A 27,115-nucleotide genomic window follows, 5' to 3' on the forward strand; every position below is an offset into this window, starting at 1 on the left:
TTCTTTACCATCGGCTTAAAATTGGGCTTTAAAAACATTTTAACGAGCGAGCTGAAAACCTCGGTTAACTTTTAATCGTGGATAAGCGTTAATCGGCTTTCGAACAACTGGGCCTGAAATTTAGCATGTTCGCAAGCCAAACCTCAAAAGCGCCAACTGGGAAAATCAGACAAGACTGTGGACTAATCTAAGGTATGTTCGTATTAAAACGAACGAAAATGGCCATTGCATGAACTCTAAAATTATTTTACTCTTTACCTCGGCGATCAGTTTCCCGTTTTTCCTCGAGGGGTGGCGGGGGGGGGGGGGGGTGCAGCTACACGTAGGCTACTGCGATTTGGGTCACCAAATTGGTCAGCAGTGTACTTTAGCATGAAAATAGAAGAGTCTAAATATAATAAATAAATAAATAAATAAGTAAATTTTTAAAAGAATTGAACAATTTAAAATAAACATCGTTTTGTTTAGAGTAGACGAAGAATGGGTGGGGAAATTACGGCTGGGGTTAAATGAAGTACTCACTCAACTAGTTCTAGTCCTCGCTCGCTTTTTTCGGAATTGAAAACATTGTAGTTGGTGGGTTAGCGTCTGTTTGATTTTCAATGAAGGCAATGTAGCTGGAATTGATGATGGTATCAACGTAGTTCCTAGTTATGTCTGGCAAGTTGCTGTCAGCCCTGGTCCAGACCAAGTCAATTGAGCTGGTTTTGGCGCCAATCGCTGCACAGGTTGGCGAGTTTGTCTTTCAAGATTTGTAGTTTGCTAATTTTTAATTTAGGGAACTGATTTAAGTTTAATTAATCTTTACACAAGCTCGCACATTGACATTTAGGTTAGAGTGTCTTTATTGGTGAGCTCAAAAGTTGAATTCTAAGCAGTTTGACATGTTTTCATGGCACTGTCAAGATAGAAGATTGATGGAAATAACCAATAATTTTTCGTAAACCCTAATCAAATTACAGCATTCCATCAGTGCTTAATTATCAACATTCTTACCCTCCATTCCTGTGGTTTGGTATAATTCAATGTAATTGGCTAGGCAAAATTCCAAGTACCCTGAAAGTAGAGTTATCCTTGTAATTGTCTTAATGCACCTATCATCGGCCATCCCCTGGGGGGGGGGGGACCCCGGGCAAGGGAGGGGACTTTGTAAGGATCCTGTCGAAGTTCGTAACTTCCCCCTCCTTAATGGGGACAAAGAGTAGTCAAAGTTAAGAAATTCCCCCTCCCAGAGGGGTATCATGTTGAACAGTATGAAGCCAAAGCAAACTTAATTAAGATGGCCCTGCTTACCTGACTAGAAAACAGTACTTGACTTAAAAATAATAAGCAACAGTGTTCATGTCAATTAAAATTTTACATGTTCATTTATTCACAACTGCTGCCAAAACTACAAATATATATACAAAAAAGGTTATTTTTTACATGGTTTTTCACACAATTTCAACATTTCATCTTGCTGCATGGCCAGCTTATCAATATTATGTGTCAAATCGTGGTGCTTATACCCAATACCACTGCCAACCTCGTTCCCGGGGTCTCTCCTCTTCAGGTTGTACCTCTGTTGTATTGGCTTGGACTTTCACAGAAAGTTTATCACAATACTGACGACTATTTGAGTCAAGTATATTCTCTACAATTAAATTGTCACATGGGAAGAATTTGCAGGCAAACAATAGATTAAAAACATTAGTGAAAGAGTTGCACAGACTTGTCACTCTTAGTTTACAAAGTCCCCTGTTTTCCCCCTGGTGCAAGGCTTTTGGAAACCAAACCTCCGTCATTTCCCCCACCTCCAGGGTAAAATAATCGTTCAAATCTCCCATAAAGTCCCCATATAAAGTTGTATTTGCCCGGGGTCCCCCCCCCCCCCCCGGGATGGACGATGATAGGTGCATAACTCTGCTCACAGGAAAAAAATTGCCTAGATCTTCTCTACATACCATCACTGTGTTTCCTAGAAGGGGGGAGGGGGGTACTCCCTATGTAAGCTATATAGGTATGTGTGGCACTAGTGACATGGTTTATGAGCTGTTGTGGTCTAAAAATGGGAATACATTTTAATGATTTTGGTCTGAAAGCTAGATATGGGTATATGGATTTTACAGTTTTGGGGTAGAAATTCTAGAGACCAGGCCCCAGTTGTTCGAAGGGAGGATAATTTTATCCACTGGATAGTTCGCTGTCCAGCGGATAAAATGTATGCAAGATTTTTCGATAGTCCTATAATTTGTGAATAGAGACTAGAAGAATATGTCATATTTAAGAATGGGATTGTGTGGAAAACTTGCCAAAAGCATTGGTTGGAGTACATTATTTTGCTCCACTGGATAGCGACTTATCCAGTGGATAAAGTTATCTGCTGTTTGATCAACTGGGGCCAGGTCTGAAATTGGGGAAGAATTTGAGAGACCAGGTGTGCATTTCTCAAAAACTATCAAAGAGCCTTTGAGCCCAAAAGGTATTTTTGTTACCCCTTTTCTACAGATCGCCAGTCATTTTTTTTTTTGTACAAACTAACTAACAAGTGTTTCTGTCTCAATTATCTCAAGGTGTCACAGCTGATTTTGCTTAATGAGGCGGCACAGAAAGATGGTGTTCCATTGCCAGACTTGGTTCCCAGTGCTCAGCAGATCAGGCAGGCTGTTGAGAGTCTGGTACTGGCTGGAAAGAAGTTGGTTTCTGAAACTTCAGATAGTGTATGTTTAGGTTTGATTGTTTCTACATTACAATTTTTTATGCTGCCTAGTACCCAGGTATTGCCTTCCCATGCACTCAATTTGCCATAAACTTGTGACATCACAATGGCACTGAGTCACAGGCATCCTTTATGTGCACTTCAAGCCCCTCTCCTCCCCCCACAGCAGGATACTAGACTGTTTTTTTTATTGACTGAAATTATCCTGTGACAATGAAAAATATTGATAAGAAAGTGTTTTACATATAACAATCAAAATGAACATAAAATAATTATTTTGTTGTTGTCATTGATTTTTATCATGAAATGATTTTTCAAAGAAGCAGCTTTAAGTTATGTTATTCAAATATTTTTTTATTTAATAAATTATTAGACTGATTCTTTACTATCTAATTATAGATATGCTGTGACAGGTAAAAGTCATGTAATTGATAGATTTTAGTTTCTAACGAAGTTCATGTGCAACACAGTACATAGTTTTATGTCTTAACCATTGAAGACAATACCTTTAGATGTGACATTGTGAGTGAATCTTTATTAAATAAGCTCCATATTGAAGGTTATTTGACAGTGACAGCAGAGGAAGTTCCTTTTATCTGACCCTTGGAATTCTTGCTGTGTTATTAAACTTGTTATAACATAGGGCAGTATCTAGAGTTGTAGATATAAGACCATGTTCACTGAACAAATGAACTGACTTATGATTTTCACATGTAGGATAAATACGTGACAGTGACAGTAAAAGGAGTTGTTTTTCTCTGACCCTTGGAATTCTTGTTGTATTATTAACCTTGTTATTATAACATAGAGCAGTAGAGTTGTAGATATTAGACCATGTTCACTGAACAAATCAACTGACTTATGATTTTCACATGTAGGGTAAATACATGACAGTGACAGTAAAAGGAGTTGTTTTTATCTGACCCTTGGAATTCTTGCTGTGTTATTAAACTTGTTATGACATAGGGCAGTATCTAGAGTTGCAGATATTAGACTGTGTTCACTGAACAAATTAACTGACTTATGATTTTCACATGTAGGATTTGAAGTCTGAAATGCCGCCAGCATGTGATGCAGTGAAAGATGCTGGAAACAGTTTGTTAATGGCGACTCATCAACTTAAACAGCAGCCATTCTCAAACAAAGTCAGATACAATCTAGTTGATTCAGCAAGAAATATTCTTGAGGGAACCATGAAGGTATCAATATTTTTATCATTGATTCTTAACTATTTTCGGTAGTCAAAATGGCTTATTTTATTAAACGTGTAAAAATCTCAATTTCATTTCACCAAATATTGGCAATCCGGCAGACAACAAGGAGATACAACTGAAACTATTTGTGTATTGGACAACCCTCCACATGTTTGGTCATTTTTTATCATCACAACTGATCAGAATATTTTGTTTTAAGCCAAACAGTTTCCCATATTTCACAAGACGATTTTAATGAACTGTACTCTGATTACTGCATTCTGTAGGTATTGCTTGTTTATGATCAAGCCGAGGTTCGCAAGATTGTCACATCTGCTCACTGGGTGATGGACCGACTTCATCTGGTAGAAGCTGTTTCATCTTCTAGGGAACTGGTAGTGAGTTTCAAGGTATAAATTTATTTGCCTTATGTTTGGGTTACAAATTGTTTGTTGGTTACTTAACAGCCCTAACAGTGATCAACATCAAATTTCTCTTTGTAATATCGATGCTTTTTCAACCGCTGAGGTTGTGAGAATTAACCCTTTAACCCCTAATACCAAAGAAGAAAAATCCCCATACTTCTCTTATACAAGTACTGGAAATAAGTTATTTTCCTTTATTCTCATGACCTCAAGGGCTGAATAAGCATTGTTATTACAAGGAGAAATTTGATGCTGATCACTGTTAGGGCTTAAAGGGTTAAGGATATGATCACCCAAGCTGAATTTTCTTCAGTTGAATTTTCTCCCAGTACTTTTATAAGAAAAGTATGGGGACAAGATAGGAGAATCTGTTCTTTGACATCAGGGTTTAAAGGGTTAAAAGTATAATTATTTATAACCCATATTCTTTTCTGCTAGGGTTTTACAGAGTCTCTTATGGTCTTGGCAAGCTTATGCAACAAGAGGCAACAAGTATGTGGTATATCAAATTGTTTTTAATTCTACCTGTTATATTGGTAATGGTAATGGTAATGGTAATTGTAATGTATTTATATACTGCACATATGGCAGTCTCTTGGATGGCAGTTTATTCTTTTGTGGGGTGAGATTGGTCGTCAGCAGGTAAAGGCACCACTGGCAGCCGCTATCAGTCCATATTTTGATCTCACCCACCCACCCAACCTATGCATGAATGTGAAAGACAATTATGAAGTCAGAGATAGAGCTAGACCAACCCACAGATTATTAGGAATGTTAGTGTCATAGGACATTACCTGTGGTTGATTGTCCTTATCTGAGAAGACTAGAAACCATCTGCAGATGTCAGAGCAAAAGAAGCACTTTCCCTTCAGTTATTTAAAGACCCTGAGTGTTGGTCCGACCGGGCTTTGAACCTGCGACCTACCGCACGGTAGTCAGGCACTCAACCAACTGAGCTAACTAGTCGGCAGACATATTTTATATTGATCAGTTTAGAAATTGTATCATACTCTATGTATTTGTAATAGAATGTAATTTCTTGTTTATATATTAATAAGTGGCAAGAGAGTTTTACATTATTGCACTTGAAGCTTAAAAGACTGTATGACAATCTCATTCAAAAAATTATGGAATTAAAGGCACTCCTATAAAGAGTGTTTTCTTTTCTGTATAACTTGTGAGATGTAACAGTGATACCTTTGTTACTTTAGTAGCAGTGAAAAGATTCTTTTATTTTCTATTTTTGCAGGAACTCAGTAACCCGTGCCAGAGGGACAGGCTTTTGTCAGCGATGATGATTTTGAAGAAGTCTATAGGATTACTGTCAACATCTATGCAGACATACCTGAAAAATCCAGCTAATTTGCAAACAAAGGTTTGTGAAAGACAACAATATTTTTTCATTGTTTTCCAGTTTGAACTTGGTTATACTAATGAAACACTTTTTAGAGTGTGTCATACACTGACCAACTGAACAAAATAAAATTAAAATAATAAACTGACTGAATGGATTAATTGCAGCTTTTTTATTTTTTCATTCGCAGGCAAGTCGTGACTATGTGGTCGGTCAAATCATGTTAGCTTGCACTGAAATTATAAAAATAGTTGAAGCTAGAGGTGATTTGGATCAGAGCATAGAAGAACCTGGCTACATGGCTGCTACATTGGAAAAGGTTTGTGAAGTTGAATTATGAGAGATTTCACAGATGTATTAATTTAATAGGATGACATAGTCAAATTGAACAATGATGTGATGGGAAACAGAATCCACTTTTGCTTCTGAAGTAATCTTAAATATATTTTGAAGTTGGATTACTACTGGAGTTTTGATACCCTCAAACAAACAACCCCCACCCCCGAATCATAAAAGGTTCTTATTTATACAAAGAGGACTTTAATAATAGAATTGATTCAAATGTTGTGTTGTTCTTTTTTAGGCTCACAAGCAGCTGTCCCCTCACAGTAGACTGGGTACAAGTAATGAGCTTGACTGTTACCTGGATGCTATTGTGCGCAGTAGTATGGGCGTGGCCAATAGCTGTGAGGGAGGCAGAAGGGAGAGGATTGTACAGGCCTGTCAAAGTGTTAGTCATATTTAAATGTCTTTTTAATTAATATGTTCTTGTCATGACAATCCTTTGGATAATCAAGAAAGACTTGATTATAACAGGATTACAACAGGTTCACAGAAACTGCCAGTAGTAATATGGTCCAGATGTATGGATAAGGAACTTTGCCCGTATTGTACGAGATGTGATTTGGTATATTAATTAATTTTAATTAATGATTTGTTTATTTTTAAAAATATTTATTTATAAATCTATTATTCCTCGCGGAGCGAGGGCCGAAGGCCCGAGCGTAGCGAGGTTAATAAATTTGTCGGGCCGACCCGGCCCGAGCAGAGCCAAGCCGCGCGAATTCGAGCGAAAAATATATTTATATATATATATGTGTATATGTTTATATCTTTGAAGGTGTCCGCACTGAATGACGTCAGACTGTCTGGCGTCGTCTGGAGCGAAATTTGCATACATCGGAAAAAATATGCGTGCATGATCAAATTTCAACTGCAGTGTTCATCAATATTCACTGGATACCAAACTATCTCTCCAGAATCGTTTCCCTTTCTTTTAGAAATTTTTATTGTAAAGCATTGCATTGAAGAAATTACACGTTTTGTGGTAGCGGTGATAGAATTTTCCGTGGGAAATAAATTCATCGAACGCGACAGCGCTGCACGCCCGTTGTACATTACGTCGCGTCAGAAATTGATTTTTAACCACAAACTAGCCTGTGGAACTACGAAAAGACCATGTTCATCAAAAAAAAATTCCTATGCCCCATTTAATCTCCTCATTTGATGCTACAATACGAGTAAAGAGGCCTTTCCACCCAGCCCCAGCTTCGCGAGGTTTTGCGAGTCACGTATTTCTAGTAGTTTTATCTATTATGGGCTCTGCACTTTGAGAATTGAGCACTACTTTCATTGGCAATGAAACAGAAGTCAATTAATTTTTTTTTTTTTAATCTATTTATGTATTATGTTTAAAACACGAGCAGCAGTGTTTTATAGGGACTTGCGCCTCGTGGTTTTAGACCAGATAAAACACATGCTGCAACTGAACAGCTTCAAAAACATTCCTGGAAAAGTGTGTGTCAAGAGAGTTCATAACAATGATGCTTTTGTGAACGTTGGAAATTAGCATACGAAACACTGCATACTAATGAGGAGGAGGTTTTATCGGGTTTTAAAACCACTGCACGTGATGTTTTATGTTTTTGAAAGGTCAATGGGCTTATGAATTATTAATGAGTTTTTGAATTAATAATTAATAAATATTGTCTCTGATTAATTGTTCTTTCAAGGTTCTTCAGATGAGAAATGAACTTGCTGAGCTGCAGAAAGTCTTTCTAGAACGTCCTTTGTCACAAAGAACAAGGTATCAACATGAAAATTCTCCTTATCATTTTCCATAGATTACTTATGGTATGAGTTTGGAGAATTTGTCCAAAAATCAAGACCTTACATCTTTGCTGATCACTTCCTTCATTCTCCTCACCTGTGTGTTTGAACAATTAGTGACATTGTGAGGAGAAGATAGGTGCTCAATACCAACTATTTCACACTTTTAAAAGGAGGTTTGTAGACTTTTATGATCACAAAACCCTTTCTTATAATTCCCCAAGCGGTGGGGGTGCAAGTTGTTAAATTCACTTTAAATTAACTTGACTGTAATTATATGATAATTTATCACTATTAATACTTCTATTTTGTTGTCATATTAAATACTTTTAGTTGGGGGCTGAATATCAATTGGGACACCATCCTGTTTTCTGCTCCAGTTGCTGATGCTTAGGATATTCCTTTTTTATTATTTTAATTTTTTATGTATCAGTTGCAAAAAATTCAATAAAGTAAGGTATTCTTTTATGCACAGACATGAACTTGACCTGGCCTCTGAGCGTTTGTCAGTGGAACTGAAGAAGCTTGACCGTCTTGTCTCCACTGCTGTAGTTGATGACATTACCACTGTGTTTGCTGATGCCGAGCTTCCTGTGCATAATATGATACAAGCAGCCACGGCGCCCCTCCTGGTAAGAGTAAATTGGTGTAGAGATGCATCAGTGGGATCTAGCATGTCACAGGAGTGAGGGAACTTGCCTCCCAACAGACTCTAGCCTAGGTTCTAATCCTTTTTAGAGCATATCGAAGCATAGCTGCCTCTAATCATTCAGATTAACGTGCTGACCAGTAATGCACCACGCATCTTCACAACAAAAATTGTAGACAAATATCAGCATTGTGTGCACGAGGAACTGGACTTTCAGACAAACATGATCTTACAAATTTTAAACTACATGTCACCTAATTCAGGTATGAATCTTTGTGTAAGTACTTCTGATATTGCAGAAAGCTCAGAAGCACTGCAGAAACCCATCTATGTTTTTGCAGTAATATTATTATTGCAGAAGCCTTTGATTTACTCATTGTTAAGTTAATTTGTTTTTCACTAGACTAAGTCAGTTCTGAGCTTCATGACTTTTTTTGTTTCTGCAGGATATGAGCATACAAAGTCAAGAAGATGCAATGATGAGGTTGAAAGGAAAAGCTGATGAATTTCAGAAACATGCAGCAAGGTTAGCAGAGGTGGCCAGACAGTCTGCCGCAATATCAGCTGATGCCAGAAGTAAGTTGTATATTACCATTACTGACACAGTGACTATTAATAATATTGCTTAATTTTGTCATTGAACAGCATTCCCCTCACTGTCAACTGGGTTGAGTAAACTTTTGAACATGCAAGTTTTTTTTGTCCAAAATTGAATGCATCTACATTTTTTGAGCTTAAAAGAATCCAACAATATAGGCTTTTCTTGGTGCCAAATGCACTCAACTGCAAGAACAAAATACTATAGAAATCTGTTTGGATCTGGAGTCAGTTTCGCCAAAGTTCCATCAAGACTTCAGGCATGATAATTATTTTTCAAATCTATTTCCCAGCTTTTTGTGGAGACTAGGGAAATGTGTTTCCAATCTTGTAACGTTTTCAAAGTGTTTGCTTTCAATTTTATTAAATATCAAATTTCTAGTTATGAACATTGTTTTTCAGCGGTGAAGTGTTTTTGTAAATTTTGAGAACTGCATGCCTGCTTTCTGGAGCATAGCGACTAAGGAGCATGACCTCTAAACCCCTTGATTGGATACTTGTCCGTGGTACCAATTTACCAGCCACTACACCACGTCTGCTGACACTAGGGCTATAGCTTTTTAAAAATACCAGAAACTCAAAAGGGGTTGAAACTTGTAACCCCACTTGTAGGTCTTGTATTAAGGGTGCAGATATTCAATTTCCCAAGTACTATATTTGGAAGTTCAGCAGAAGTCTAGAGAAACGAACCAACCAATTGGTTAGCACAAGTTTTGTTACATAAAGGCAATTTCCTCGTCAGCATTCAGTCTTCAGCGAGTTTTTTCCAAATACGGTACTGAGCAAAAACGAATTTCCGCACATTGTGGGAGTTCATTACACGTCCCAACCCCCTTTCAGTTTCTATAAACACTTATCTAGTTATAGCTATCGCTAAGTGCCAGCGAACAAAGGTTTTACGTCTAAGCGCGGGCTGTTCAATTTGTTTAGAAAATTTAATGAATTACCCTAATTACCAACGACTTTAAATTACTCGAAAACAGTGCATTCTTGCTTGAATGTTCTGCATTACACGATTGGTTGAAGACGGGATGAGCGCATGGCTTTATTATGCTGCCGCCCTGCGTCTTCGCGAGGCTGCTCGTTGGCAATAAAACATTTAATTTAATTGGCCTTTTTTATCCTTGTTCATTGACAGGAGTACAAACTATCAATGGTACAGCCAATGACATTGAAAAACTTGCTCCTCAACTGATGTCAGCAGCTGCGAGAGTTCGACAGACTCCCACAGATGTTGGATGTACGGAGCACCTGAGTCAGTTAAGAAGAGACTGGACAGCAAGGATTCATGTTCTTACATCTCTGGTTGATGACATCACGGACTTTAATGACTTTGTGTTGATGACTGGTACTTAATTTAGCTGCAATTAACGACGGTGCCTACTTTTGCTACTGCGCATACATTCTGCGCATCTGCAGATACTCGGATTTCCCATGGGTGGTGCCTACTAATATTTTACGTGGTTTAAAATCATGCAGAGAAAGCAGAACTCAACAAGTGCTCTTGGTATCCAAAATGAAAATTGGGGGTAACCATGCATTTTTCAGAGATAGTAAAGCTTCAATTTGGAAAATGATGTCATACATTGCTTTGTATTTTAATGCTTTTTAGAATAATATGTTGCTTAATTATCTCTAGAAAATGCGTGGTTACCCCCAATTTTTTTTTTTTTTTTGGATTCCAATAGCCCTTGCAAAGATCTGCTTTTCCCTCATAGTCATAAACCGCGCATAAATACTTCGGTATTAGTAGGCACCGTCCTTAAATGAGAATGAAAGTTGACACAGGGTTGTTAATAGGGGCACAAGTTGGTTATTTCTTCCGGGCATCATTAGTTTGATTGAAAAGCAAAATATTGATGAAACACTAAGAAAGTACACCCAGGACTACTTTTTTTCCATTTCTCACTGACTTCGTAACTTGGTGACAGTCCTGCAGACAACTGGTGACGCTTTCCTCATGTCAACTCGTCCGATAAAATCTACTCACATTTCCATAATTAGTTTTAGCTGCAGATGGCTAGGATGGAAGTTGATTGCCAACTTCAAAAAATTGGGGGCCTTTTTTTTTCAAGTTCTTCTTGTGCATCTTGTGTGAGTCCCTAAAAACTGACTATAGTTCGTTCTTCTTCGGAGAAATCACTTATAATAAGTATTTCCCTTCCGGTGATCTAAGAACAATTTATGTTAGAAAAAAACTTCTTTGTCAAATAATTGAGCAGTTTTGACCAATATACAGCATATTTCTGAGATAGTTTTATATTTTCCTTTCGAAGATTTTAACATCCAGCGAGATATTTCACGTTCCCAAGAAGCATTACATCAGCAAGATATTTCAGCAGTTTCCCAAGCCTCGTTCCGAATGCTTGGCCGAGCCAGAAGAGTTGCCTTGGTTACAAAGAAAGAGATGAATGTCACAGCCGATCCAATGTACAAAGGAAAGTTACAGGCAGCTTGTGGAGAGCTGGAGTCAGGTGTGTCTAATTTTAATTTTTTTTCTCAAGATTTGTTCCAATTTGACAAAGAAAATGATTGAGCGGACGAAAATCGACCCGATTTATAAAAAATCTGTGGTAGTACTACATATTTTTTTTTTTTTTGATCAGGCTGATTTACACCCCGCGCGTTACCAACAGAAAAAGAAACCGTTCCAAACAAATTGTAACTTGTAAATTGGCCCACGAAATGAAATGAAAACGTTATTAATGTGTCGTAGCTTCTAGCGTGCTAGAATGTACCCTGACTGGGGACACCTAACTACTTTACACTATAAAATATACATACGATCGATCAATACCACTTATAAAAATTATAAAACTTATAAAAAAAAAAAACTATAAAACTTATAAACACCATGCGATTTGACCTACTTACCTGGCCGATAAATCGGCGAATTTATGTTGGACCCTTTCTATAAAGAAGACCGTTGTGTAATTAACATTAGGGGCGCAATACTTGATTTGATCACCCAACAATGGAAAAACACCCGATAATCTTGTCTGTTTTTTGTTCATACTTAACGTATTTTGTGTGATACAGGTTACTTTGTTACTTTGTAACTTTGTTTTTGTCGAAAAGCGTGCTTACAGTGTTTTGTCACGCTGGTTATAATAAGTTCCAGAGTTTTGGAGCATAAAATGAGAAGTCACGTTCACCATAAGTTGCTGTAGAAACTGTAGGAACTTGAAGGAGGTGCTTGTCACAGATGAGCGCAGTCTGCGAACCGATTAACTGATATCAAAGTTAGTAGTGTCAATGCTTTTTGGTGAAAATCACTGTAAGTTTTTTTTTTTTAATCTTTAGTTCTTCCCGTTGTCGTCCAAAGTGTGGAAGGAACGCTGTTAAACATGGGAGATGTTGAGCAACATAACAAGCTTTGTGAGAATTCCAAACTACTAAGTGACAAAATCAAGACGATAAAATCCGCTCTAAAACGGCCAACTGGAGTTGGAATAGGTATGTTGTGTTTGAAATAAAGCTTTTGCTTCGCTTTCGGCTTTAGACAGTCAAATCAATGAACCGATCAATTTTGGTTGCCATCTAGAACAGTCAACGGTTTGGTTTCGCTGGTTATTCCCGTCCAATTTTAATAACTTAAATTTCCGAATATTAATCCTGGGGTTATTTTAATTCGTTCACAGCACTTTTTTTTGGGTGGGGTGAGGGGTGGGGTTGGAAGGAATTTTGCGTTTTAAACTTACCAGAAAGCTTTGACGATAAAAACTATTTGAAACAGTAAGCTAAGAACTTAAAACAGCTGGGCTTATTATCGAAAGTGTTTTCGCGTTTGAGATCTGGGGGCTGTTTGGAATTTTACGGTGTTTTTCATTTTGCTTGCTTCCAGTCTACTGATTGCTTGATATCGTTGTTTCATTGCAGATTTAACTGATTACGACATGGGTGTTGCAGTTAGCAAAGTCTTGGATCCAGAGGATAATATGTTAGATTTGTTTGAGATTTTAAGGGGGCATCGCCCAGACACAGGTAATCTTTGTTACTGGCATGTTTTGTAAAGAAAATTCAGTCGTCACAAAGTGGTCAGTCTTAGAGGAATTCATGAATCAGGGACAAAAACCGTTACTGGTTTCCTTTCAAGTTATGCATCTTAAGCCAGTTCAGTGTTGACTCCATGGTTGGTTTCAGTTATCAACAGAGATCGTTGCGATTTCGAATCAAAACTTGACAGTTTTGTGCCTGCATGGACAGGCACAAAACTTGCGTGTTCTGTCAATGAAACTTCTAAAAGTAAGGAACGCCCTTTGAGCTGATGGACGTGCTTTTGGGCAGCAAGTTTGTTTCGCCAGAAAAACAAACAAACGGAAGCCAATTCCCGCCAACAAAATATGCTCAAGCCGTCAGTGGCCATAATTATTTGGCTTTAAATCGTTGTGTGTCTATGCGAGGTTTCGCGCGGCGGTGGCATTCCAGTCCACATACACAGACTTAACACTGCATGCACTGTGGTTCTGTATCTTAATCTTATTTGCCGTGTTTTACTTTTTTTTCTGCAGTAAGTGACACGGTATCAGTTGGTGAACCGGATTTAGCAGCCGATCTTGCAGCTGAACCTGTTACAGTTACCGCAGCACCTTTGGATCTTCCTAGTCCAGAAGAAGTAAGAATTTTTTGCAGTTACCGTTAATGTGATGCCTAAAGTATTTATTAATTTCGCACCCGAGTTTTGAGTGATGATTAAGCAACGGGAACCAAACATAACGATGTCAAAAAATCCCCAGTTGCTTTATCCTGTTTAACCAGAATTACGGGCCTCCCTGAAAAGAGTCTGACTGGGGCTTTCTCTTTTTGTGTTACCCGTAACTTCCATGATCTGAATGTTAATTCTCCTGACTGACTGCCATACATTTCTTTTTAAAGTTAGTTCACAGAATTTGATGTTACATAAAACAATATCACCAAGTTGATGATTTTCTTTCTGATTCTCATCACCTGTCTGGTTGACAATGTACTGATAATTTAAGGAGAAATTACATATTGATCACTCCTGCGAGTGAAAGGGCAGGAGGGGTTAATATATATTGGACTGTCACTTTTTATGCCCACCTATCCGGTTTTATCTGAACTGCTTCTGAATTAGCCACATGCTTGTCTGAGAAATTGTCATCCATCTCAGATTGAGCCCCAGCCAAGACCTATCCATACCAAGGTACCTAAAGAGAAGCGTGACACCTCACGTGACAGATCTCGGGATCGATCTCGGGACAGATCCCGCGGGCTTAGTCGCAGCGCGGATTCTGAAGACCTTCTGTTCAATTTTTCGGAAGATGACGAAATGGACAGGATCAATAGGAAAGCTCTATTTGGTAAATATCTTCATGAATATTTAATTAATTTTAGGAATTTGAAATCCGTGGAAAAGTAGGAGGAATAGTTCGAATGGGACAAAAAACCTCAATTTTTGGCTAAGGGGAATGTATTCGTGGCAGATACCAAATAGTCAATGTGGAACGTATCGGACCCAACGTACATGTAGTCTTTCCCGAAAACTTGATTGTGCAAGTTAGAAGCTTTTCAAGTCTGGAACAAGGTATAATGGCCTGCGCATCCGAACAAGCGATTGGAAGTTAAGGTCTTAAGTTCAACTCCTGTAAGGAGCACTCGGATTTCCTTTTTTCCGAGTATACCTGTGTCATTCACAGAATAATAAATCTCTCAAGGTATCCTTTTTCTGTAGAATGCTAACTAGATTTCTTTCAAACCTGTTCAAAATCCCTATTTGTGTAAGCCGAGGAACATTACTGTACGACGCGCCTAACCGTCTAACTTGTAAAAAACGTTTGATGGGTGACCACGGTAAGGCGCGTCGCACTGTAAATCGGCTTACCTGTACTTAGCTTCCTATCGCTGTTTTCAAAAATGCTGACATTGACCATTCTCGGATTTGCACAGACAACTGGGAGCTTTCCTTCATTATCCTTAGAGTATAATTCATTATTGTAAGTTGCTCTGGAACGCCTCTCAAGATTTCTTTTAAGAGTAGTTTGCATGCGTGAATAACCCATAGACTTTATTCCTTATCTATTTGCAGGGATAAGCGAGGAGCGCTGGGACGAGTCTTCACTGTCAGCAGGCGTTGTTCGTCCAATTAAACCGTCCCAGACCTCTCGCGCACCCGTCTCAAGGTTACTGAATGCCGTGAAAGGCAGAGATTTTGATTTGGCCGAGAGAGAACTAAGGAAAGTGGAGTCCAGAGCGTCCGCGGTGAGAACACTGGCAGGAACATGCGCGGATAAATCACGAAATTTGGATTCTGTTAGGTATCACATAATAGACCTTTTTAATTTAAGAATTTTGATTTGGGCCAGGTAACGGAAACCCATTGACACTACTTGGACGATCAGCTTAAAATTAGTAAAACTGACAAATTTGAGAGTCTTGTATTCTAATAAGAATAACGAAGATGTAGTTCGGTCAATTCAGGAAATTTTGCAGACCTTTGTATGAAGACGGGCAAAACTGGCCCGTTTCCCTACAAACGTCCATAACATTTTCAGACTTAACGAAACTATATCTTAAGAAACTACATTTTAAGAGACAAGACTCTCAAACTTGGCCTTTTTACTAATTTTAAGGTGCTCTTTCCAGCAGTTTCAATAGTTTTTGTTACGTGGCTTACATCAAAATTTATATCACCTTGATAGTGAAATTTATATCACCTTGATAGTGTTCAGTTTTGGGCAAGTCACTGTTCTTTTTCCTTCGTTAAACGAAGGAAAATTCATCTTAGTTTGGTTTCTGCCTGTATCCTCATAATTGTAATACAATCTTGTCCAACATCAGATCTATCTAAGCAATAATTGTGTCGGTTTGATTGTCTTGTTTTAGGCTTGTTCGAGTTTCTTCTGGCGAAATTGAAAAGCTCACTCCTCTCATCATACAAGCATCATGTGACTTTAGAGCTAATCCACGTGATTTAGTGGCTGTTGAACGCCTGCAGACGATTGGTCGAGAATGGGCGTCCAAAGTGCACGTGCTGTCTGGCGCAGTAGATAAAATTGTTCAGCCATGGTCAGCGGCGGCCTCTAAACTGGCGCTGGCTGCATCATCCGGGGATGCGGAACAGCTCAGGAAACAGGTAGAAATCCAAAGTGAACATTTATTGCAAAACGAACAGACAAAGAACAATAACGGAACCCTGAAATAAAAAGTAGAAATATGAAAAGCTTAGTCTTAAGCAAGGTTTCCCATGTTCTTGGAATGTTTGAATCTTGTAAAAATTTATCCGCAAGGTTTTTGTGGAAACTGCGCATATCAAACCAAACCAAGTTTAATCTTTTGCGCTTCAGGTGGACAGCATCAACAGACACGTTCTTCGCCTCAGGCAGCTGGCCGTGGCAGCGAAAGCGGCAGCTGATGCTGAAGACTACGCTATGGATGCCGGGAATGAATGTGAAGCGCCTGCGCGTGACCCAGCCTCGCTTCAGCGTGTTGAGTTGGTTAGTGTCGCGTCAGGAGAAGTTGAAAGAATTACACCTCAACTGATTACAGCCGCTCAGGTTTGTTTTTCCACTCTGGATCTTTTTAGTTTATTTACTTGGTGTGGTTATTGAAGTAAAAGCTACCGATGAGTACTTTTCTGTCATCTCTTCCTTTCGTTTTGTTTTCACTGTCCTTGTCTCTCCGTTTTACCATGCGGACTTCCGTGTGCTTGCTTTGTCTTCAATTTCATTTAGCTCAAATGCGCATGCAAGTGAAAGCCTTGGCCACCCAAAATGAATCGTCGCAAATTGTTCTCTGTTTTCTTTGGCAGTGCTGTGCACGCAACACTTAAGAGCTATTGGCCACTAAACCTAAACCTGAGTACGCAAGTTGCCGTTTCAAACTTGAGAACTTGAGAACTTGACTTGACAACTGTGTTAAATACGGTACCTCCTTTTTACAGTCATTTTTGCAAGGTTTGTTGACTATGCGGGATATCTTAGATCTTAGTCAGGGCTATTATATCCGGAAAGAAAATGGTAGACAACCACCACACGCTGTGTCGAAAATCGCGCTGTAAAATGTGCAATGAACGCGCGATGCAACAAGGCGTAATTTGCGAAAAAGCCTGAAACTGAATTATTAGATCGGGCTGTCACCGTTTCAAGACTTCAATACTTTATTTCTCCAAATTGTGTTTCCCAACAGGCGTTATCAAGAGACCCTTCAGACAATGCCAATTTTGAGCGATTAGAACTTCAGCGGAGGGACTGGGCCTCTAAAGTCTTCAGTCTGATCTTTGCAGTCGATGATGTCACTGTTGGAACATCAGCTCCTGTGGAACAGCTGACGTCTGTTGCCTTGGCAGCAGACCAACATGCTTTGCAGGAAAACTCCCGGATGTTAACGTCATATTCTCGAACTTTGAAAGAAATGGAAATTGGATCTACTGCGGGGTGAGAAGACCATTATACTACAGTCACCTCTCTGGAGCACCTCTTTTGTGTTAAGCAGAGAGTGCCTTGATGTTTAAACTTTTTTCTAAGTGATTGCTGTGAATATGATTAAATGAAACATATATTTGAACGGCAGGTGACGGATTAAATAGAAGAAGGACACTCGCAGTTGATTGCGAAAGGAAAGCTTGAGAAAAAATTTAGGCATGAAGGCGATTCGAACCCATGACCTCTGCGATGCCGGCGCAGTGCTCTACCAACTGAGCTATCAAGCCAACTGATTTTTTGTTCTGTTTTTTTTCTAGGTGCAATGATCCCAAGAAAATAAGTTTAGCCGAGGCGACCGTGAACTCTGTGGAAAAGCTAACCGCTGACCTGCAGGACACGGCTCGTGTGGTATCCGAGATGGCATCACGGGAAAACAGAACGCTGGAGCAGAGTTTGGCGTATATGGGGGTGGTAGAGCGGATGAATTTGCTTCAGAGGGAATGGGCTACTAAGGTAATTGAAGTCGCAGCTTGTAAACCTACCCATCCCGTTTGAATTTTTTGTGTGTGTGTGTGTGTGGAGTCGAATTTTTGCGCAAGCTGACGAAACAAGTTTAATTGAAAAACTGATACAGAAGGTGACAATCAAACATAACTTCTCAAAAACAAAGCCTTAAATGCCAGATCCGCTAAGTATTTAGAAATGTGGGCTTTCTTGAAGGAAAAAACCCTCGTAGCAGTCAAGGCAAAAACTAAAAACAAAGTACACTCAATTGGATTGAGCAACAGCATCCATACAAAAACACCATTATTGATTACGCTGAAACAAAGGTATCTTGTAATGATGGCCAATATGTCATTCTGCAGAACTAGTTTTCTGATGGGCCTTAAACTTGCCCTTTAGAAGTGTAGTCTAGATATTAGCCATGAAATCGTACATTATTGCATTGTACTAGCTTTTCACTTTGTAATTGTTAACGTGCACTTTGAGTGAAACAAACCCGGAGTTCGAAAAAGTGCAGCGTTTTATCCCTTGCGTCGTGTTGTCCCGGGTATCTTTGGTTAAAATCGCTTAACTTCGGTGACAGTCGGTTATGTTCGGTTATAATCGGTGTTTGTCTGCCCTCCAGGTCCATTTACTGACAGCTCTCGTAGACGACCTGACAGCTGAAGCCTCAGCACCAGTGGATCGGCTCGCGGGCGCGGCGCTTGCTGTGAGTAAAGCAGAGCCAGGTGAAAGAATACAGCAACAAAGTAACTTTGAGATGCAGGCGGACGAACTAAAAGCGCGCGTGGCACGCGTTAGAACTCACGCGAGCAAAGCAGTGGAGAATTCGCGGCATACCAGCAAGGTCAGGTACGTCCGCGTGACTGGTGACTTCATCGACAGGCTGACACCGCAAGTTATTGCAGCGGCACGTGCCCTGGCAGGTGAGATAACCCTTGGACTGGTATCTAAAGTAAGGTTTAGGTAAAATGTTGGACGCCCCAATCAAAACTTTGGCGCCAAAATCAGTTGGTTTGTTACCACGTTACGGCATTTTCAGTTGCTCCTCTCAGGCAATAGTTTTGATCTTCAGCTAGACTTGGAAGACAAGGAAATTGTTTGAAACATTGCGTCGACTTGCGTACTGCACAACGGGCAGAATCGTTGAAAAAATGATCACTCACTGGATCACTGGACCGGTTGCTGAGTAAATCCTTATTACAATTGTGCCTTTTGCCTGTCATTTCAGACAATCCAAACCAGCCCACGGTGGAATATTTTCAGATGCTGAGACGTCAGTGGGCATCCAAAGCACAGCTGCTGATGGCCACACTTGATGGGCTGCCTGACGCTGACAGCGCAGCAGTGCAAGGTAAGAAATATCACCCAGACGCGAGAAGATACAAAATTAAATTCATAGGGACCTTACGAAAACACGACGGCGACAATAATGATAATGTCAAAAAACAAAAGGTTTGATGAGTCAAACAATGGTTCTGCACATGCGTTAACAAGTCAGTACATTTCTTTGACGTCCTTTGCAAGGCAACGACGTGACATAAGGAGAACTTTGGCGCACGACGGTGGAGTTTTCTTTCTCTTTCGCCGTTGCTACAACTTATGTTCTTGGATAATTTTGCCTCATTCTGCTAGTTGAACGGGTTGGAATAATCACAAAGTAGATCAGAATATTTATTTCTAAATAACGTTTACGTTTGCGTTGCCGTCGTGCTTTCGTAAGGGCCATGCTCCCACGTGCGGGACGCGCCGTAGTGCGGCTGGGTAAGGCGCTTTCCGAGCCTCCGTCTCCCTCCTCTCTTGGTACCTACCTCAGGTTAGAAGCGCGAGAAAAACAGCATCATGTACGACGTGCTCGATTTAACAGAACCTTTCTTTGGATGAACTAAACGCGCGCGGGAACTGATTAATAGTTAATTGAGTTGTTACTAAAACTAAACACGTGAAAAAAGTCTCAGATATTGAATACTTTAAGAAGTAGTGCTTTGTGCCAGTAAAAAACAAAATACATAACCAAATAGTTTCCAGTCATTTCATATCAACTGTTGTCTTCTTGCCGCTTTACAGACGTGTTTCAAGATTTGTTGAGCATACCACATGTGGACGCCGCGCAGAGCTTCGAATCCTTGAACGAGGAGGAGGCGGTTGCTATCGCAGGCTCATCCCGTGGGCTTCTTCCTCTAACACCCCTCCCCACTGAGGACGGCAATGTGCAGACATCACCCTCCCCCTCTAAAAGTTTGTCAACTGCAGCTGATCGGTCGCCACAGATAAGCTCGTACTTTGATGACATGGCATTGAGTGATGTAAGTTGACCATTTTTCTTGAGTGCAGTAGCCTCACAGTTACAATCCCCGGCGGGTGCTTCATTTTTGAAACCGCTCCGGTAGTGACTATGCAACCTCCCTTTCTGTGGCTGTCAAACAGTGCCTTTAGTACTCTGTGCATTTTTGTGTTTGAATACTTTGAATGATTTCGTTGCATTTTTACCATTCTGTTACTTGGAATAAGGTTGAGTGAAACAGAGCAAAAAGTGGAATAAGAGTGCCGGTGGTCTCTTGTAAGTTGTTTCATTACCTTCTTGACGATAGTAAACTTGTTGCCTCCAAAATGTGCTCTTGTCGACTATTTTAGAGGTTTTATTAAATGACATGAATAAACAAGCGAGAGTTCACGGATATTTCCCAGACCCTACACTGATGAGCTGACGCTTCGCCTGTTTTCGGAAGGTTAATATTCACATAAGATATGTTTTTTCTCCTCGTTGTAGAGGAACAAATCCTTGCAAAGATCATCTTCGTTTTCTGACACCGAGAGCGCCCCTGAGGTCCGTCGGCTGAGGGGGCCTTGGGGATCAGCCAGTGAAACGGACCTCATGAGAAAGGCCCTGGTTGATGAGCTTCATGAACGCTTCTCCTCGGCGGAGTCTCTCCACCGCGCGGGATCACCAGGACGCTATCGACACCATCAGCGGGCCGCGAGTATCTCGGGACTTTCCCGCGGTGATACAGACTGGAAATCGACGTCAATTGAAGAACTGAGGGCAAGAAAAAGCTCGAAGTCAATAGAGGTATATGCCGTGGATTCTTGTGCTGGAAAACTTTGAATAACTTATTAGTTCTAGAGATTCTTGATTACAATCAATTCTCCCTAAAGCGGACACTCTCTGAACTAACTCCAGGGGTCCGCCTTATAGAGAGATAGTTTAACTTGACACTATAGAAACCTGTGACGTCACAACTGAAACGAGATCCCTATTAAGGCCAGTTACAATTTAGTAAAACTGTAACGGAGTAATGGTAGCTCAATTTGAAATAATGTCCAGCCCATAATTCATTGATTGTTCAAAGGAAGCAATTCTAGTGTCCGCCGGCGCCTTGAGAAGTATTTTGTTCCAGAGGTTTGCTAAAAAAGTGTCTGTTGCCTTCTTTAGATAGGTGTCCGCCTTGTAGAGAGTTTAGTTACAGGGAAACATGGGAAATTCGGCCGGGACCAGCCGTGACTGTCCACCTTAGAGAGGTGTCCGCTTAGAGAGAGTTGACTGTATACATAGCTCTACAGAACGATTGACGAAAAAATGATAAATTGGCGTGCTGTGCTTGGTTGAAAAGTTACTGTTGTTTTGTTTCAGCTCGCTGCCCAACTACTGCAAGAAGAAACAGACAAATGGGAAGAAGAGAACAATTCAATCGTGAAGGTGGCCAAGGAAATGGCGCAACAAATGCTGCAGATAGCCAAGTTTGCTAGAGGAAGAAACAGACTTCAGGTACCCGGGGTGGCTGGGGTTATTTCTCTGTAACCTTTTATCCCCTCTCTTCCCTCCCCCGAAAAAAATGGTACTACCAGAGGTACAGACAGTTCACCGCTATCGGTTGTTACACTTTCATTTCACCCGTAAACTCAAAAGGTAGAACAAGATTGAAGGACAGCAACGGTACGGCCATTATTTTCTGTCATGTGAAAGGCCCTTTGCAGCAGCCCATGATCTTGAGCCTCTATCTCATACTAAGCACTGGAGTCAACCCTTCGCTGAGTAGATTTATTTTTAGGACGGGTCTCAGGGGACCTTGGGGACGCCCACAATTTAAATAGCCAATCAAAGAAGAGCAACGGCAATTGTCATATGTCATACCTTTTCGCAGGAAAAGCAGTTCATGAAAATAAATTTACTCGGGAAAGGGTGGACTCAAGGAATTAATAAAGCTAAAGGCTCCATTTGTGGGCACCTGCCCTTCATAAAGGTGTAAGGCAGGGACCAGAGGCAGTTGCCTAAAATTAGGACCAGATTTTTAACAGCGGTTTTGCAAATTATCAAAGGTAGAACTGTCGCTTGTCCATATTGAGATTTATTTTCATTGTTGCTGCTGTTTGTCAACCTCGCTTTTTGAGGTGTCTTGTACAATTTTGCAGCAAGTTCTATTATTCTTGTTTTTGACAGAATAAAATGGAGATGATTAACACGGCAAAAGCTATCGCTTCCAACGCCATGTTTGTCCTGAAGTTTGCCCATGTTATCGCCGAGCAGAGTGTTGACGAAAGGTAAGGCAGAAGAAACAGAACTTTTTCCCTTCGGCTCTATTTTTCAGCATTTAGTAGTTGTACATAATTGTATGTAAACTATAGTTAATTGTTGTCGTTGTGGTTCAATTCTTGCATGGTTCAGTGGTCGAAAGTTTGGTGGTTCAAGCCCCATGCGCATCGGGCCTCATGTCGGGCAATTAGATGCTGGCCAACTGTTGTCAAAACCTAGCAAAGAGATGAAAGATAACCCTGTACGGGGAGCAGGGATGGTGCATTGGTGAGGAGCTTTGTGGCCCGGGTTCGATTTCTGGAGTTGACGCCATTTGTGGGTTGAGTTTGTTGTTGGTTCTCGTTTCAAGCGCCCATTTTTCAAAACCCCTGTTTGGAACCCGAAAAGTGGTGCGTTACTTAACACTGTAAAGTTTTCAAAGTTTCAAATTTTCAAAAATATTCTTACTCTAATTTCTGGTAAAACAGTTTTTCGGTCACCAAACATTTTCTGGCAGTTTGTGTATTTCGCCGGGTAACACCGGTTGTTCCTCTCTCCACAAAAACCAACACTTTAAAGTTACAATTCGGTCAGGAAACAATGGCTAGAATAGTCATCTGTGGATTTCCACTGAAGTTTCCATTTGGTATTTATTTTATTTTTTTATTTGTTTTGGATTAGTATTCTATTGTATTGCAATTTTTCTACTCCCTTTATTCTTCGAGAACTATTTACAGTGAAACCTCGATTTCAAATCGATACGAACCTCTGTATATACCGAAGGCCTCGGTACAACGAACGATACTCTTTAGCCCGGCCTTTAAAAATGTATGCAACAGAACCTCGATATAACGAACCAATTTTCCTAGTACCCTGGCACTTTAGTAGTGAGGGGGGGACCAGTTAGGCCTCTTTTTCGCGGGGGAATCTCATTAATACGCGGGGGCATAAATTAACACCGATGACGTCACCGCCTATTGTCTTGATTACTCATTATAGGATGACGTCATATTTAAGTTTAGTCTTACCAACAGGTTATGAACTGGTTTGACAGGTTGATCAATGATGTCATGCTCTATTTTTAACTTATGGCAGTCATGGTCGGTATTACCGGTTTGACAGGTTTTTGAAGTTATTTTTGGACACATGACATCATAAAGTATATTACATACATACTTTATTGTATAGCTCCCCTTGGGGGGTTTTTCTGTCATACATGAAAATAAAAATAATAATAATGAAAACTATTTACATTTGGATGATAATATAGAGAGAAAAAAAAAATACGATAATAAAAAAAAACCATGAATTAAAAAATTCTTAAAAATTCTTTTTTTAAAAAAAACGCTACGTTTTCCCGTGTTTCTGATATGCTTCAATAAATGATTGTAGATTTTTTTGCTCCACGGAAGATGAAAGCCCTTTGGCCTTTTGCAAGCCTACACTTGGGTAGTGTGAGGTCATTATTTTGCCTGGCGTTCCTTTGGTGAATTTTTGAACGGTGTTGAAGTCATTCTCGAAGATAACCGGGAGTTAGGTTGTTCATTCATTTGTATACAGTAGTCTATTTTCATTGTCCGTAAGCGTATGAAAAAGCGATTACTGCCAAGCACATTATTCACGAATTGTGAGTTTCAGTAATAATCATACATTTTCAGTGATTCTATTTTGGATGAATTTGATCGAGATTATGTGATTTTGTTGGTTATAACAGATGAAATCAGACATCAGACATCAGACGCGTGTTTCGATTCACGCACCGTTACTTAAGCTATTATGTTAATTAAGTTGAGCTTTGTCGGGGATTAAACAGTAAAAACAGTCTTTTGTTGTCTTTTGTTTACCAGATTGCTCCGAATAAGAATATTATTACGGTTGATCGATTCCTGGCTGCTTAAATTAATTTGCATGTTATGTTTGGCGCGCACTGAAAAAAGTAAACACGGTCAGAATTTACTGAAAATTCTTTATTTAAATCGTTCAACAATTCGAGTACAAAGCAAAGTTCTTATGACAGCGTTAATCATCTTTATCCTCGTCATCGCTAGGGGGATAGAATGTCATTTTTGATGTCCTTTCATCCTTGTGTGTGATTGCGCCACAATTTAATTAAAATTCATCCTCTTGAGAAGCCTTATATGGATGATTTCTGTGAGTTCGCCGGGATCTTCTTGAGGGACGATCATCATCATCCAGGTAGTTTTTAAACCGAATTCGAGGTGGTTTTTTTCTTTTCTGCGTAGGTGAGGGTACTGTGGGAGGGGGTGTTAAGATGGACGAGGGAAGTGACGCTTCCGCGGGCGTCGCTTGTGTTGCGATTGGTTCTTGGGCAGCGGTCGCCTGTATAACCATGGGCGTTTGGACAGCGGCCGCCTGTACAGTCACTGGTTCTTGATCTGGCATTAGATTGCTAGAAATTTGTCTCTGTTCTTCAGAGTAGGGTAGATTTGATTCTTTGAGTCTGGAATTCAACTGTTGTTTAAACGTCAAATACTTGTTTTGCAGCTGCATGTAATGCTTTGCTCTTTCGTCATCTCCAAGGTCTGATCGTGAGAGAAGACCATCCATTGAATCTTGTAATTTCTTCATTACTGGAACTACTGGGGGAGTCATTACGTTCTGTTGTTTGAGGTACTGTAGTAGTTCCTGCGAGATATTGTCCGGTACCGCTACGTTATCAAATCGTTCTTCGCTAGGTAGAACGTTCGTTCGCAATCTACAGTTGTCTTGGGTAGTGGTTTTCAGATCAATCAACAGATAACCAAAAGGTCTTTTCACAGCCTCTTCGTACTGATTTAAAAAGAAATCCGTTTGGCCGGGATACATTTGCTTCGCCAGGGTCAGCACTTGAAGTTTATCCCGGGGGTTCTTGAAAAGGACTAAGTAGTGACTGTTAAGGCTTATGCTGCGGCTACCTTTTCCCTGATGGAATAGATTCTGCACGATATAAATCACACTGAGATTACGATGATGAGAACCACGAGTAAAGAGGTTCACAATTCGCTTGTCTTTACTGGCGTCAATCATCTGATCATCAAACACGATCAAATTCCGTGTGTTTACATTAAAATAGGAATCCTGCTCCAAAGCCTTAGGAATGCCCTTGACGAATTCAATATGTGGCATGGGGACTAGCATTTCTGTGTACGCAGGCTGCCATTGTGAATAACACCAAACGATCCTCTCCGGGGGAGGGTGAATTGTCTCTGAAGCTTGTTGCAATAGAGATCGAACCCAGGCCGTTTTTCCAGACCCCGTCATCCCGGCAATCATGGAAGTAAAAGGATGCTGGAAGCGAAACCGCTGACATTTTTCTGGAGAAAACGGCATAGCTCTGAATGGTGTGAAACTCGGCGACTCGTTGTGCTTATTAAACATATGTCTTTGCATGTTATCTTTTCTACTAAAGGATTTTTCGCAGAAAGAACAGAACCAACTCTTGTCAACTCAGTGAAGACTTAACGTGAACTGAAAAAGACATCGAATGTGTCACATTTATATAGAATTAACCCCTATTGTTTTCCCTCCTCCTTCTCCTCCTCTTCCTCCTCCTCCTCCTCCTTCTCCTCCTCCTCCTCAATTCTGTTGTTTTTTCCTCCTCCTCCTCCTCAATTCTGTTATTTTCCCTCCTCCCCCTCCTCCTCCTCCTCCTCCTCCTCCTCCTCTTCCTCCTCCTCCTCTTCCTCCTCCTCCTCCTTCTCCTCCTCTTCCTTCATCCTTCTATTGTTTTTCCTCTTCCTTATTTCTAGTGTTTTCCTTCTCCTCAAGTCTATTGCTTCTCCCACACCCTACACAATAAAAGGGGGAACTTACTTTCTTAAACTCATTCCATGATCATGTCTCGCGTTGTAAAGAACAACCGAGGTTTCCTTCAGCTCCTTTCTGATTGCCCTTCCAAGCAGCGTCAGTTTCTCTTGAGAACAGCTACTCCACAACAGTTGCATGCGTTATTGCAAGTTATTTATAACGTACTTACAGAAAACATACCAGTGTCTGAAGAAGTTAGGGCCATATTGCGTTCGCATAAGGATGCTCTTCTAAATCTTGCTCAGCGAAATGTTCCTTACAAGACAAAGAAACACATCCTTGTGCAAGAGGGCAGTGGGTTTATACAAGAATTACTGACCCCTGCAATTAGTAGCTTGTGGTATCTTATGTTATAAAAGAGACCGTGGATTCTGAAATTTGGTCATTTGTGTCTCTCTTTTAACGAGTGCTGATCAATATGAAGAGAAAGATAGATTTGGTTGAAGAAGAACACGAGAGTGAACATGAAGAAAGCGAAAGTTCTGATGATGAAAGCGAGAATGAAGAACCAAGAATAAAAGATGTCTTGAACAACCTTTCCAACGCCGTTTCCAGAAAGCACGCTTCTGAACTATTGCATAGTATGGCTGCTTCTAAAAATATCTTGTTCTGGACACCTAGTGGACTGTTACTCCGAAACCAGCGCGCAATACCAGTAACAAACATCTCAGAGCTGGTCGAGTATGTGTTACTCCCTCATAACGAAGATGTCGCCAAACCCCGTGCGCTCAATACTTTCCTAGATGGACTAGCAGAGCTCGGAGTGAATAAGCGACTGATCAAAAATAAAAAACTTCTAAGCGATTTGTTAGAAAAAGAAAGAGGATACCAGGATAAAGAGGACGAATCAGGTAATGAGGCTAATGATGAAAACTTGTCGGACAGCAG

At 40.2% G+C, this 27,115-nt stretch overlaps 1 protein-coding gene across 1 annotated transcript in view; it reads left to right on the plus strand.

Annotated features, from left to right (window-relative positions):
* Positions 1-567: 567 nt before the first annotated feature.
* Positions 568-27,115, plus strand: part of LOC146464647 (uncharacterized) — a 28,982-nt gene continuing 2,434 nt past the window's right edge. The window contains exons 1-28 of the mRNA XM_085129427.1: positions 568-728; positions 2,553-2,699; positions 3,739-3,897; positions 4,179-4,301; positions 4,755-4,808; positions 5,566-5,691; positions 5,861-5,989; positions 6,254-6,400; positions 7,683-7,756; positions 8,255-8,411; positions 8,875-9,004; positions 10,164-10,373; positions 11,302-11,499; positions 12,329-12,481; positions 12,905-13,009; positions 13,537-13,640; positions 14,157-14,346; positions 15,072-15,300; positions 15,869-16,118; positions 16,330-16,539; positions 17,171-17,418; positions 17,724-17,919; positions 18,536-18,836; positions 19,142-19,264; positions 19,978-20,216; positions 20,681-20,980; positions 21,542-21,676; positions 22,349-22,449. Coding sequence (XP_084985553.1) covers positions 654-728; positions 2,553-2,699; positions 3,739-3,897; positions 4,179-4,301; positions 4,755-4,808; positions 5,566-5,691; positions 5,861-5,989; positions 6,254-6,400; positions 7,683-7,756; positions 8,255-8,411; positions 8,875-9,004; positions 10,164-10,373; positions 11,302-11,499; positions 12,329-12,481; positions 12,905-13,009; positions 13,537-13,640; positions 14,157-14,346; positions 15,072-15,300; positions 15,869-16,118; positions 16,330-16,539; positions 17,171-17,418; positions 17,724-17,919; positions 18,536-18,836; positions 19,142-19,264; positions 19,978-20,216; positions 20,681-20,980; positions 21,542-21,676; positions 22,349-22,449 — 4,613 coding nt within the window. The 5' untranslated portion in view covers positions 568-653. The remainder of the gene's footprint in view (positions 729-2,552; positions 2,700-3,738; positions 3,898-4,178; positions 4,302-4,754; positions 4,809-5,565; positions 5,692-5,860; positions 5,990-6,253; positions 6,401-7,682; positions 7,757-8,254; positions 8,412-8,874; positions 9,005-10,163; positions 10,374-11,301; positions 11,500-12,328; positions 12,482-12,904; positions 13,010-13,536; positions 13,641-14,156; positions 14,347-15,071; positions 15,301-15,868; positions 16,119-16,329; positions 16,540-17,170; positions 17,419-17,723; positions 17,920-18,535; positions 18,837-19,141; positions 19,265-19,977; positions 20,217-20,680; positions 20,981-21,541; positions 21,677-22,348; positions 22,450-27,115) is intronic.

The sequence above is a fragment of the Pavona decussata genome, unplaced genomic scaffold (genome assembly GCF_977016875.1).
Source record: "Pavona decussata unplaced genomic scaffold, jaPavDecu1.1 SCAFFOLD_161, whole genome shotgun sequence".
NCBI lineage: Eukaryota > Metazoa > Cnidaria > Anthozoa > Scleractinia > Agariciidae > Pavona > Pavona decussata.